The sequence below is a fragment of the Haliotis cracherodii genome, unplaced genomic scaffold, assembly GCF_022045235.1.
Source record: "Haliotis cracherodii isolate W230 unplaced genomic scaffold, xgHalCrac1.p SCAF_4, whole genome shotgun sequence".
NCBI lineage: Eukaryota > Metazoa > Mollusca > Gastropoda > Lepetellida > Haliotidae > Haliotis > Haliotis cracherodii.
Genome location: NW_027266297.1, coordinates 35,621,012 through 35,635,515, shown reverse-complemented (window position 1 = coordinate 35,635,515; position 14,504 = coordinate 35,621,012). Strand labels below are relative to the sequence as shown.

General features: G+C 40.0%; 1 protein-coding gene across 1 annotated transcript; it reads left to right on the top strand.

Moving 5' to 3' along the window:
- Nucleotides 1-175: 175 nt before the first annotated feature.
- Nucleotides 176-14,128, top strand: LOC139479061 (adenine DNA glycosylase-like). Its single transcript, XM_071261811.1, has 17 exons — nucleotides 176-215; nucleotides 658-789; nucleotides 1,735-1,859; nucleotides 2,766-2,802; nucleotides 3,124-3,197; nucleotides 3,849-3,890; nucleotides 4,215-4,286; nucleotides 5,491-5,604; nucleotides 7,308-7,405; nucleotides 8,176-8,320; nucleotides 9,389-9,479; nucleotides 10,207-10,258; nucleotides 10,588-10,721; nucleotides 11,508-11,644; nucleotides 12,684-12,839; nucleotides 13,580-13,624; nucleotides 14,036-14,128. The coding sequence occupies exons 2-17, from the start codon at nucleotides 708-710 to the stop codon at nucleotides 14,126-14,128; spliced, it is 1,497 nt and encodes a 498-aa protein (XP_071117912.1). The 5' UTR covers nucleotides 176-215; nucleotides 658-707.
- Nucleotides 14,129-14,504: the final 376 nt, after the last annotated feature.

The window sequence follows — 14,504 nt, the reverse complement described above, 5'->3', positions numbered from 1 at the left end:
AAAATGTTTCCTTTGTCCTGCTAGTCGTGTCATTATTAAAACATTCAACAATGAAAGAAGGGATAACTGTCCTTCAAAAACTCGTAATATTTCGAAAAGAGGCGATTACGTGTACGTGTAAACACAAGATAATTACTGATCCCTTAACTTCCGGTGTAGTCTGCTTTCCCGCCGTATTTGAGTTATACAATTTGGAAGTGCTTCGAAGCTAGCAGGTATGACATTAACCGTAATCGGGAACTGATTTATTGTTATCCTTGTACCGTGGGACATAGGTTAACTGATGGTGTGTCAAAATACTTATGACAGTTGGGTATTGTCGGAAAGAAATCATGTCTAGGCCTAGATCACAGGTGTTTCAGTAATACAACGATCCTGCTTCAGGGGTCCGTTGTCGAGATGCACATCAGCCTCACTTAAAGTTGCAGTTAGAATGTACTAACAGAGCTAGGGTCACAATGTACTAACAGGGCTAGGGTCACAATGTACTTACAGAGCTAGGGTCTAGGTTGTGCAACTCCTCAAAGTCTTCGTTAACCAAAGAGTTGTATTCTAAAACCTGTTGTGTTGACTCTCATTCCATCACTGGCACAGTGAGGAACGTATGGATTTTTTTCATCCATCCATTTTGTATTTTATTTCTGGATAATTTTGCAGCTCCAATATAGATCATACTTCGAAAACTACCAACTGTAATAATCTCCAGGATGGCCAGGAACCGATCACTCTCTGGAAAGAAGACAGTAAAAAAAGGAAAAGAAAATTCATCCAAACATGCCAAAGTGAAAGGTATATATTGAACAATAAACATATATTATGATATATGTGTGTGGTAGTTATGATTGAATATGTGAAGTGGAATCACTACTGGTATTAGATGTGTTGAAGATATAGATACTTGCATTTGTTAAATGTACTCTTTAAGGGGGTGTCATGTTTGACAGGTAGTTTACCTGTGGCTGTGCCCAATGTACACACCTGTCACTCGCATCATGCTCATGAGGACTGCTACCAGGCTTCTGTGGACATTATTTCCTGTAATTTTTTACATATTCTGAATACTCGTAGCTGTTAAGACTTTAAAAACACATTCACCTGTTGTGCTATGCCATATTTTATCCCTGAAAAAGTTTGCTCTGCTGCCAATTATGAATATTCATTGTGGTCCTAACACATCTCTTGATATCTTGAATGAATGTAATATATCACCAGCCATTTGATGGAGTGACTGAGGGAATGTTTTGTTTTATGTCACAATCAGCAATGTTTCGGTTACATTACGTACTATTAATCAAATCTTGGTCAGATAAACAAGCATTTGAATGTTTGAAAGTTGATAGCATACTCCACAATCTGTGCACTGGGGCATGGTGACACACAATCAGACAGTTCACACATTTTTATCACCTGATCTTTAAAAATTTAGCCACTTATTTGGGGACTTAGTGTCATACCCAAGAGATGAATACATGTGAACAAGAGAACTGACTGTGTAATGTTTCATCATTTATGGCAATTATTTTTGTCTCCATCCACTCTTTCACACCCCTCCCCAACCCATCCCATACTCCTACCACCTCCAATCTTCTTCTCCTCTTTCATATTCTGATGAATATAATGTTCTTTGTAGTCAAAGTAGTCTTCAACATCAAAAATAGACATTTAATTTACAGTTTGTTGAAGGATAACTTATGTACAAGGTCAAAGAATTAAGTGACCTGTTGATGACACTAGGTGAAACAGATGACATGAAGATCCCACCTGTCCATGACTTCAAAGTGGAAGAGATCTCTGCAGTTCGAGAGAATCTTCTGTCTTGGTATGATGCAAACAAGAGAGATCTACCATGGAGGAAAATGGTAATTTATGCTTGTATTTGACCAGACACATCTTGTCTTCAAACTTCATGAGGTGATATACCGCCTCCGTGGTCTTATGGTAGAGTGTCCGCCCAGAGAGCGGAAGGTCCGGGGTTCGATTCCCGACCGCATCATACGTTAAAGACGTTAAAAGATGGTACTTGTTGTAACCCTGTCTGGCGCTCGGCATTAAGGGGCTAAAACAGGACTGTTTGGCTCGGAGTCAGTAAACTGTGTCTGAGTGGGGTACTCATGTTAAACTGCGGCATGGTATCTCAGTGAGCTAGCACTATAAATCGGCATCTGTCCGGACTAGTACAAGCAGACACTCACACACACACACACACACGTGCATGCACGTCGCTATATAAGTGCAATAATCTTGGACGCGACGTTAAACCCCATTTCACCTCACCTCACCTCACCTCATGAGGTGATATCCAGAAGTATACTTTTTTCTTTAACTCTGGTCCTGTTAGCTACCTGAAAAAACTCTTTTGTACTGGTAGGTATTCAAATAATGCTGTACAGAGCTATGGGATTCTCATACCAAAACAGTTCTTTGAAAGCCAGCTCTATCACAGATTGAGTGGGTGACAGAATGTTTCTCTTATCAGATTATGGGCCTGTACACCATAGACACAATGGAGCATAGACAATAGAAATTGCGGTAAATGCAAATCTCACCTCCAGTAAGTTTATTTTTTATTTTTTATGTTGGCTATTGACTGATGGGGGCGGTGGGCTAGAACGCTCAAATTTGCATGCACATCGCTATATAACTGTAATAATCTTCAACGGGACATTAAATCCCATTTCATGCTTGTGTGCTTGTGGTACACTGATTGCTGCTTAGTTTGTAACATAGTTTATTTCATCAACACTATTCTTGACATCTGATTTCAGGCAACCAGATCAGATTTGAACCAAAGGGCATATGCAGGTAAATATGAAATGCTATCATGTTATGTACTTTTAAGATTTACAGAATGATAAATTTGATATTTGACCTAACAGTTGTTGACTGTAATACTATTCTGGATAAGAAACAGAATCATGTGAGAATACAAGCAGTGCAAAGCGAGAAATAGGAAACAGTTGGACAACTTTCCTCAGTAAAAGCCATTAAACCAGTACATTTCTAGCAATATCTCCCAGATACAGAGATGAAAAAATTGAGGGTTCCCAAATTGTTGTTGAGAAACCTATTCCAATGAGAACAGTGATGAGACAGAGTATAGGACGTTCCATTGTGTTGTTGTAGTGTGGGTGTCGGAGGTGATGTTACAACAGACACAAGTCGCTACTGTCATCGACTACTACAACAAGTGGATGAAGGTAACCGCTGCCTCTGTAACTTCTCACTGTGATCCTTTATGTAGCAGGGCGTGGAGTCATCCTACAGATGACATCCTTACCTTGTCAGCTTGCTGACAGGGTTAACCTCTTTGGTCATGTGGACAAGGCGTCCAACCTCGGATCAGAAGGTCCGTGGTTCGAATCCCATCACAGGACTCGGAAATTTTATGGCCGCTACATTGGCGCCCAACGTGGGGCTGAGCACGTTCATATTAAATTTGAGCAAAATAAGCCTCAGTATCTTACTATGTGGCCCGGGACGTGCCTTCTGTTGACGGGGAAGTATGTAGCAGGGCGTGGAGTCATCCTACAGATGACATCCTTACCTTGTCAGCTTGCTGACGGGGTTAACCTCTTTGTTCATGAGGACAAGGCGTCCGACCTCGGATCAGAAGGTCCGTGGTTCGAATCCCATCACGGGACTCGGAAATTTTATGGCCGCTACATGTACATCATGATATGATAATCTCTCACAGTCACATGATGGTCAGCTTTTGGAACGTAATCAGTCTTATTTCTATGTAAGAGCAGAATTTATTCACCCCATCTGAATTTTGGTATTTTGTATTTACCAAGTTACAAATAAGGGTTAGATTAAGATTAATAGTGAATCACTTTATGATGTTTCAGAAATGGCCAACTCTTCAAGATTTAGCCAAGGCCACGCTCGAGGTAAGTTCAAATAGCCGCCCAGTGATTCTACTGTTGCACTCTAACTTGTATGTTCTAACAGTTTACATGACAATTGGCTCTCTGGCTTCAACTTCTACCACTATGGGAAAACTTTTAATACCAACTCTTAAAAAAGTGAAATAAAATACATGACTAGTTTGAAAAGCAAAAAATTGCTTATACCGCTGACTGCAAATTTACATTATCACCCCAACACATTTGTGCTTTACAAAAATAAACTATTAGTTACGGCTTGTAGACTTAACTTCTTTTGGCCCAGACTTTGATATAAAGCAAGCTCAGTAATGTTATGTCATGTTGCAGGAAGTGAACGAGATGTGGTCCGGTCTGGGGTACTATTCCCGAGGTCGCAGACTCCACGAGGGAGCACAGAAGGTGAGGTGTATATATGCACTGTGTCGTTGTCAGGAGAGGCAGTTTCACTGTAACTAACACTAGCACTGGCTGCCTTGCTGAACCTTCTGACAAGTATGGAGTGGGGTTACCTGCTATCCCCTCTTCGTTCTATGTCACGACTGGTGACTGCAGATCAACACATTATTAGAGTCTGTCAATGTGTAGGATCTACAGCACATCTCTTTAGCTACAAACCATCGAAAGGTTTAAGAACCTTATTCCTTTCTCTTCATTTGCAATCTCATTAAAATCAGATCTTAGTTCTCGCTATCGCTAAACAAATATCTGAGGACATCCCATTACGTCACGTCAGATCGTCCTTTCATCCAACCAATCAGAGCGAGGCTTACTAGATCATGAAAGTGACAGTTGGAATGTGTTTTCTAATCATGCAATCACAAAATATTTAACACGGGATATTCCAAACGACAGTTACAGGTTTTATGATTATATCCATACAACCTAGGCCATCTATTAGCCATTCCAGAATGTTCTTCTTATCAGTTTTAATTTTTTTTAATCGAGAATGCGTCAAAATATGTTTCGAAGCGTAGTCGCCAGTTTGAAACTAGTGTCGTAAAGCACGAGAAAGCTGCCTTCTGATTGGCTAATGTCGATTTCTTGTCGTCATTTCATTGGTAGGTCAAAATTCGCGAAAGGTCGTTCTGATGTGACCCATTATGGGATGTCCTGAGATCTTTGTTTAGCGGTAGTGAAAACTAAGATCTGATTTTAATGAGATTGCTTCATTTGCCACTAACCTCCAAAAATGTTTACTTTATTTTATTTTTTTAAAGTACAGACTGTGCTTTTGAATGTAGATCTGTGCTGAACATGCTTGTGAAGAAGTGTTTTGCTAAGTTAGTGACAAGAAGATGTAGTGGCCTCACTGTTGAACTGAAGCTATGGTGGTTAGGTTGTCAGGGTATTAACCGTAATAGAATCTAGATATCATCCCCTGGATAATCACTATTTCTAGGAGAATGTTACTTATTTTTTATGAACTTTTGCTGCTAGCAGAACATTGATAAGATTAAAGTGTTTACTGCTGAATTAGTTAAATTACTTTTTGGGATGTATTTATGAAGAAGATACCCTTAAACTTCCTCTTACTTTTGTTCATAACCTGGCTTTGTGTAAGTATGTAACAACATCTGAAGTGTTTTTGCTTTTGTGTTTTCAGGTGGTAGATGATTTGGATGGTGAGATGCCAAAGACAGCGGCGACCCTCCTGAAGGAACTGCCTGGTGTAGGCCGCTACACTGCTGGGGCCATAGCATCTATAGCATACAGTGAGGTTAGTATTCCTAGACCATGATGTAGGCCATAACATCTATAGCATAGCTAGGTTAGTATTCAGACCATGATGTAGGCCATAACATCTATAGCATACAGTGAGGTTAGTATTCAGACCATGGTGTAGGCCATAGCATCTATAGCATACAGTGAGGTTAGTATTCAGACCATGGTGTAGGCCATAGCATCTATAGCATACAGTGAGGTTAGTATTTAGAACATGATGTAGGCCATGGCATCTATAGCATACAGTGAAGTTAGTATTTAGACCATGGTGTAGGCCATAGCATCTATAGCATACAGTGAGGTTAGTATTCAGACCATGATGTAGGCCATGGCATTTATAGCATACAGTGAGGTTAGTATTCATACCATGATGTAGGCCATAACATCTATAGCATACAGTGAAGTTAGTATTCAGACCATGATGTAGGCCATGGCATCTATAGCATACAGTGAGGTTAGTATTCAGACCATGATGTAGGCCATAACATCTATAGCATACAGTGAGGTTGGTATTCAGACCATGATGTAGGCCATAACATCTATGGCATACAGTGAAGTTAGTATTCAGACCATGATGTAGGCCATAACATCTATGGCATACAGTGAAGTTAGTATTCAGACCATGATGTAGGCCATAACATCTGTAGCATACAGTGAGGTTAGTATTCAGACCATGATGTAGGCCATGTCATCTATAGCATACAGTGAGGTTAGTATTCAGACCATGATGTAGGCCATAACATCTATGGCATACAGTGAAGTTAGTATTCAGACCATGATGTAGGCCATAGCATCTATAGCATACAGTGAGGTTAGTATTCAGACCATGATGTAGGCCATAACATCTATGGCATACAGTGAGGTTAGTATTCAGACCATGATGTAGGCCATGGCATCTATAGCATACAGTGAGGTTAGTATTCAGACCATGATGTAGGCCATGTCATCTATAGCATACAGTGAGGTTAGTATTCAGACCATGATGTAGGCCATAGCATCTATAGCATACAGTGAAGATAGTATTTAGACCATGGTACAGGCCGCTACACTGCTGGGGCCTTGAAAGAGGCTATTATTAGCTACTATAGCATATAACAAGGTATATCATCAATAGACAAGGGGCACGGGTGGCCAAGTCGTCTAAGGCGCCAACATTTCCTGTGCAAAGTTGCGTCCCTTGGGAGTGCCAGAAACCTATGATTGCGGGTTTGAATCCCAGTTCACCAAGATTATATTTCTAGGTTTGTCAGAACCAGACCTGTGCTCATGGGTTTCACTAAAATGGTAAATGTCTAAGACTTACGCACATCAAATAGATAGACTGTGATATAAGTAAAATACTGTTCAAAGTGGCATTAAGCTACCGGTAGCTGACATTCTTGACTGTGATATAAGCTGTTACACTGCAGGGTCCATAAGGCATTGCAAAGTTATAACATAGACCATGAAGTTTAAAGGACAATATTCTGAAGTTATAACTTCGCCTAGTCTTGTTAATGTGTATTTTCTATTAGCCTCTAGGTTTGTCAGCACCACGTGGTAAACGTCTGAAACCTGCATCACTTCAGGCTTTCCTCCAACATCAAGCTGACATGCTGTGATATGACTGGCATATTCATCAGAGCAGTATTAAACCCAACTCACTCACTCACTCTATTAGCCTGTATGCCTTCAAATTTGATTGTCCCTGTATTATAGGCTACTGGACTGGTTGATGGGAATGTGATTCGAGTCTTGGCTCGACTCCGACAGATTGGCGCCGACAGCACCAATCAACACACCATGGATACTTTCTGGTAATACTACAGTTCAATGTTCTCGTGGAAATCCAGTGTCCAACCTAGTATTGAAACATTTCTCCTTATCTGCTTATGTATATGGCGATGTGACAAATTATTGGAGCTGCGTTTTCTCACACAAGACATGTTCTTAAACGCTTTTGATAATTAAGAATTCAGTTTCTTTACCAGAGGATGTAATATTTCGAAATGACAGTTTTTCAACTTTAGATAAATCACTTTTTATCATGTTTATGCCATTTCATGTTTTTAATGAACATCCTGTGCAGACATTTTGACAAAATATGATTGACAAGAGAGAGCACCATGTCAGAATGTGTGAATGGTAAATTTATTACAAAATCAAGATTAATAGTGATAAACAGTTGTCGTGATCACATTTTGTTTGGTATCCCGAAGAAAATATTTTAAAAGCATATTTAAAAGGGAGGGGTCCAAAATATCAAAATCTTCTCTCAGATAATTTTACTGCCGACAACATACTACGTTTGGTTTTTCAAAAATGGGGGGTAGAGCCCTCTGGATATGCTTTACCATTTGAATTTTGACCAGTAATCTTTTCTGTGGGAGAGTATAATATTAAATGAATGGCTATGATCTCCCTTGCTATCTTTTATCATCTTATTCCCTTTCAATTAGTTGCTCAAAGCTTGAGGGTTACCACCCCAAAGACCGCTGTTCCTGTGATGCCTTGCATCAGTGTGTGGAGCTGATTGTGTACCACGCTCTTGTTGTAAAGTTGATGCTGGAAGCTGTTTCTCGTGCAGGTCACATGCAAACATGTTGGTGGACCCAGATCGCCCGGGAGACTACAACCAGAGTGTGATGGAGCTGGGTGCTACGGTGTGCACGCCTAAGTCCCCCGACTGTTCTTCCTGTCCACTCCGACAACAGTGCAGGGCCCTCTGTCAGGTAGGGGAGGTAACTCCAGCAACCATACTGTCAGCCACTGAACCCTTGACAGAACTGACATTTGAAAACTAATGCATTACATTCAAGCCACTCTGATCTGAAATTCATCTGTGTATTGTGGAATCTATGTTATCAAACTAATTGTAGTTAATGTTGATATGTGTTCATGAGAAAAACAACAAAGTTAATGATATCGAGAGACATGGTTGTTGTCTTCATGATTTTACATGTGCATCCATTAATATGCCTGCCTTGCTCAGTACATCAGTGTAAAACTTGCCTGGTTTACAGATCCACCAACTCAAAATGTCACAAATGTGGAATGAGTTCTCCCCAACATATGAACTTAATTACTTCAGTTTTAAAATCCTCCAAAGTAGATCAAGGTTGGAAGAGAAGTAACTGTTTGGCTTCATAGACCAAAAATGAACTGTCATTTCTCCATTTCTTAATTTATTCTATCCCGCTGCAAACATTTGGGTAGGAAATCACTTTTAAAAAATCTTTTCAGACATTTATTGTTGTCGGTATTTCGATCTCCAACATGATGGGTTTTGTGACAAAAATCTGATAATTAAAGTTAGGCCACACTTTTTATACTTGCTTTACAGTTTTTTCACAGGAAAATACCTGTCAGTATGGGGTGGAGGAAGCAATTCAATTTTTTCTGCTCCACTACAGGTTGGCGGTTGTAAAAAAGTGAAAATGGTTTAATGTGGGAGGGGAGCCTGCAACACAGCTGTTGTTTTAAGCAATGCAAACCTGACGAATCATGTGGAAATGCTGTTGTGTATCTATGCATCCTATCAGTTTCAGGAACAACAACAAACTTTATTTTGATTTCCATGTTTAAGATATATGTCAACTTCAGTGGGTCCTTGTTTAGAAAATATTTTTGAGTGCAATATGCTATCAGCATATTGGCAGGGAAAGAAAAAGCAAATTCTGAATTTTTTTTTTTTCTAATTCATCAAAATTTACAGTCGGCGGATCCATAAAGCAAGTAAAACACTAAGTGTGGCCTACACTGTATTTTACTGGTTCATTTCTTTATACATACTGCTGCAGGTCGAGCGAGAGAGGCAGATGTCGGCAAGTAAACTGGTGGAAAAGGTGGTCAAAAAGGAGGAGACTGAGACTCTACTTGACATTGAATGTTGTAAGTCTTCTTGTTGCTAGGGGCCACCTCCTTGGTCTAGTGGTAGAGTCCCTGCCTGGAGAGAGGAAGGTCCGGGGTTTGATCCACGGCCGCGTCATACCAAAAGATGTACTTGTTCTTACCCTGCCTGGCGCTTGGCATTAAGGGGCTAAAACAAGGACTGGTCGGCTCGGAGTCAGTATACTGTGTCTGAGTGGGGTATTCATGTTAAACTGCGGCATGGTATCTCAGTGAGCTAGCATTATAAATCGGCATCAGTCCGGACTAGTACAAGCAGCCACACACACGTGCATGAACGTCGCTATATAAGTGCAATAATCTTGGAGGCGACGTTAAACCCCATTTCACCTCACCTCACCTCTTGTTGCTAGGATACAAGATAAGTGATTAGCTTATTTCACCAAATTAGATAGAAGCTAAAAACAACCATTTAATACTGTTTGGTTAAAAATACACTTATTATGAACATCCTGTTGTTTGTATTTATCATAACTTAATTCAAGAGGATTTTTTTAGTTAATTTCAAATCAATACTCACATTTATTTTTAAGTTTATTACCTACATCCTGGCATATTGACTGAGAAAATGTACAAAGAGAAGAAAAACGAAAATCTTATCTTGTATGATGTATGTATATGTTGAATTTGAAAATTAAATATTTTCTTATTGATTTCCCTTTATTTCTATGGTCAAGTTGCTTGTATTAAACTTCTTGTCTTGTCACAGGTGCTGATAACTGTAAATTATGTTTTGACAAAGAAGAGCCCTGGGACAGCAGGTATTGTATTTTATATCCTCGTAATGCTCAGACAATGTCAAAAGATTATGGACAACTTAATTAGGACATGTGCTGTTAGAGGTCTGTTATGAGAATGTTCCCTAAAAAGACATTTTGTGTCAGGTTTTACAAAATTTATGAAGCTTGTCCTGGGCATCCTTGATGTCCAAATTGTTTGGTAAAATTATTTTAAAAAATTACTCCACCTTTCAAAGTATAAAATGGTATGTCTTGAAGCAGTGACTTATACATATCTACTGTAGTCCCTGGCCCTCCTATAATATTGACTGGTCGATCTCTAAGTACCGGTATGCTTCGGATTGTGTCAGCCTCGGTGTGATGAACTACCCACGCAAGGGCAAGAAGAAACCTCCACGACAAGAGAACGCCAGGGTGTGCGTGCTGTGTAAGAAGTGTTCTGATGACAAGCACAGGTTCCTGATAGTACAGAGGCCAAAGAAAGGTGGGTAACACTCGTGTATTTCCAGCTTACTTCCTAGAATTGGGAAAGTAATATTCATAACTCGGCTGTCATATCATCAAACCTTTTACTTGCTCAATGGTTAATTTGTAATCTGAAATCATGGTCACTGTTATTCTTGATTTATTACGTGACAAGGATTTCAACCTTCGACATATTTCTAACAATAGATTTGACACCGTTTGTGTGTGGCAACTCCACGTTGCCGTATCAATAACTGAGGGAGTGCGTATGGTTGTAAGCTAATTTTACCAATACTCCATCAACATAATGGCTGTGGACGCCAGAAGTGGTCCTGGTATGAGGTATTGAATCATTATCCTGACCAGCAGCCCAGAATATCAATGAACACCAAAGTGTTCAACGTATGAGTTCATGATGTATTGGATTACATGTGTGAGACGTCGACTCCCAGTCACGTCGTACTTAAAGACGTTAAAGGCAGTATTTGTTTTTACCCTGCCTGGCCCTTGGCATTCAGGATATAAAACAGGGACTGGTCGGCCCGGAATCAGTATACTGTGTCTTAGTGGGGTATTCATGTTAGACTGTGGCATGGTATCTGCTAGCACTATGAAACCGGCAGTAGTTCAGACTAGTCCAAGCAGACATGGACGCATGTTGCATGTTCCCGAAAAAAATGAACTTATTTTCGTGTTTGTCTATTTGATATGCAATAGAAGTGTTTGAGGCTAAAATATATATTGTGTATTGCTGAGTGAGGCTTTAAACAAGAAACAAACAAACTTGATGTTATTTCTTTTCCAGGTTTACTTGCCGGCTTGTGGGAGTTTCCCAGTCAGACGATGGAGGAAGACATGAAAGCCCCGGACATGCTGGACATCATCGACTCCAAGTATAACACAAGCATCGAGGCGGTGCAGGAGAAACACAGTGTTGGGGAGGTGAGACACCATTCCACGCTGTAACACTTTTGTTAGCTCACCAGGAACTGAGCCTTTCATGTTATGACATGTCGAGTTTGTGCCTCGTCTCTCCATCAACTTAACACTACTTCTACAAGTCGAGAACTGTTGAAGTCTGACGCTTTTGGAGCTTGTAAAGATGTGTCTCCGATTTGTTCACATAAAATGGAGATAATAAATCTCTGGGACTTTTCTGTGAAGAGACGACAAGTCTAAGATCTGAAACATATCTGGTCTTGACTCTTTGACTGCTGTTTCCCCTTGTGGGGATTTCGGGTCATGCCCCTTGCACATGGTATTGTTTGTTTGTTTGTTGTTTAACGCTACACTCAACAATATTCCAGCTATGTGACGGCGGTCTGTAAATAATCAAGTCTGGACCAGACAATCCAGTGAATGTGAGCATCGATCTACAAGTCGGTTAGCCTGACCACCTGTTTGTTTGCTTACGAGAAGCATGGGTTGGTTAAGACCAATTTTACAGATCCTGACAGGACTCTAATTCTGGGTACTTGTCTAGGAGCCGGTCGTGATGGTGATCAGGTGGTGTGAGACTTGGTTGATTGTGTTTGGCCATACTTGATGGCATGATCATGCTCTTGACCTGTTTTGGCTTACCAATTCATTTATTTACTGAGGGCACAGGTGGTCCAGTCTTCTATCCCTTAGCCAGGCCACAAACCTATGAACGTGAATCCCGGAATCACCCTGAATATGTTACTAGGTTTGTCAACGTCACACTCGTGCTTGTTGGTTTCACCAAAGTGGTAAGCATCTAAAACCTGTATCACTTCGGGCCTTACTCCTACTGACACGCCATGATATAACTGGAATACTGTTCAAAGCGTACCCAACTTGGTCACTATCTCGTATGTGGAATTTTGTTCAAAGAGGCATAAAGCCAGACACATTTATTGCTGGCTGACAGGATATAGTTGAAATATTGCTGACTGTGGCAACAAACAAGTAAAATAATACAAGGGATTCCATTTGATGAACACTCCCCCTTCATACCCAGGTGGTCCACATCTTCTCACACATCCATCAGACGTACAGCGTGGAGGCTGTGACAGTGCTGGAGGAGAAGGTGGAGGAGGAGACGGAGTCCGAGGAGAAGAGATGGGTGACCAAGGAGGAGTTCCTGGAGGCTGCTGTCTCCACGGCGATGAAGAAGGTGCAGACATTGTTACTGATAATGTTTTATTGTTGTGATATTAGTTCTGAATTATTAGCCATAGATTACCAAGGTTTGCACAGGCTTGACATGGCCCTGAATTTGGCAGTCTGGCCTTGAAATGGTCTTTTCACTGTATCTACCTTGGAAGGGCTTTAAGTTGGTTACTAGAATGGTATTTCCCAAATATTCTAACAATTTTCACGCCGATTATCTGTACTTTTTCTCTTAATAGTAATAGTGATTGTCATATCTCTCCCAGCTACAACTATGGGGAACAACTCACAGTCCACTTCCCTCTTAAAAGTAACGTCGTGCAATTTTCAACATCATCAAGTTGCAAGCGCATGTTCAAATCCCCAGAAATGACGTCATGATAGAACAATGTTTTATCGTGAAATAAACCACGCTTCGTTCTTCACTGTTCTTTGCGATTTATCTCATAGCTATCTTATATATGAACATATTAAATTTGTTTTCTCTAATTATTCATGATGACAGAAAGCAAAGGATTAGTTGCTAACTCAGTTCATAAGTAATATTTAAACATTGAAGAGTAGACTTGGATAGTTTCAAAATGTTTTGGACAACAAATGGAGCTGTTGTGACAATGAAACCAAGAAAGTTCACGTAAATCTGTTTGGAAGTACACAGTCTTACTGTCAGCTGTGAAATCCCAGCAGTTGTCTTGAAAAGGCCATATTTCACTATCTAATTGCATTTATTTATTTCTGTTGTAGATTTTCAAAGCATATGAGAAATCCTTAGATGACAGTAAAAAGAAGGTGAGGAAATATTTAGGATGATAAAGTTTTTAATTCTTTGTTTACCCAAATGTAAAGATATTAAATTTTTCACAGTTGTCCCCGTTATAATCTGTAATCTTCAGTCACTTGAACATGTTGACACATCATTATCATGTGGCCATTAAGTTAACAAAACAAGACAAATGGTTCCTGAAGTTGTAATAAAGGGAAGTAACTCCTCCATGCCACAGTCAATATTTTGATAGTTATCCATTAAGTTGGTGAAACAATGATTGGAGGCAGAGATGTTATACCCCGGTACTTGAACTCAATATTATAGCCACAGATCCTGTATTTGAGCCAGGATTTTAAAAACTGATTTGACAAAACAAAATGGAAGCAGGTTCATGACTGCTAGATTTCATAATGTGTAATACCAATGTGATTCAGGTTACCAAGAGGAAAAGGGAATCTTCTGGAGATGATCCAAGTGATAAGAAGAAACAGATGTCTATCAACTCCTTCTTCAAGCCAAAAAACTAAGAGTCTGCATGGAGAGCAGAAGCAGAGCTCCAGATAAGCTGCGTATCTGCATCAAATACGCATCAGAAATGCAGAAATATGCAGTAAAATAAAATCCAAGCGTATCAAATACGCAACGAACATTACAGATAAGCTACAAAAATAAAACTTGTGTGTATCATCAAATTACATTAAGTAATACGTTACCACTGTTATACCGAGGCTGTTGTCTCCCACAACTGCTGCTATAGCGAAATCTACCACAGAGATCTCAATTACCTCATGCAGCACGTGCGTAGCCACCTAGCTGCCATGTGACACCCTTCACTCTTGTCTCTTTCGTCTGCTAAGCAAGACGTGTTTTTTCTCCTGCTGAAGCGTTCCTGAAGATTTGGTG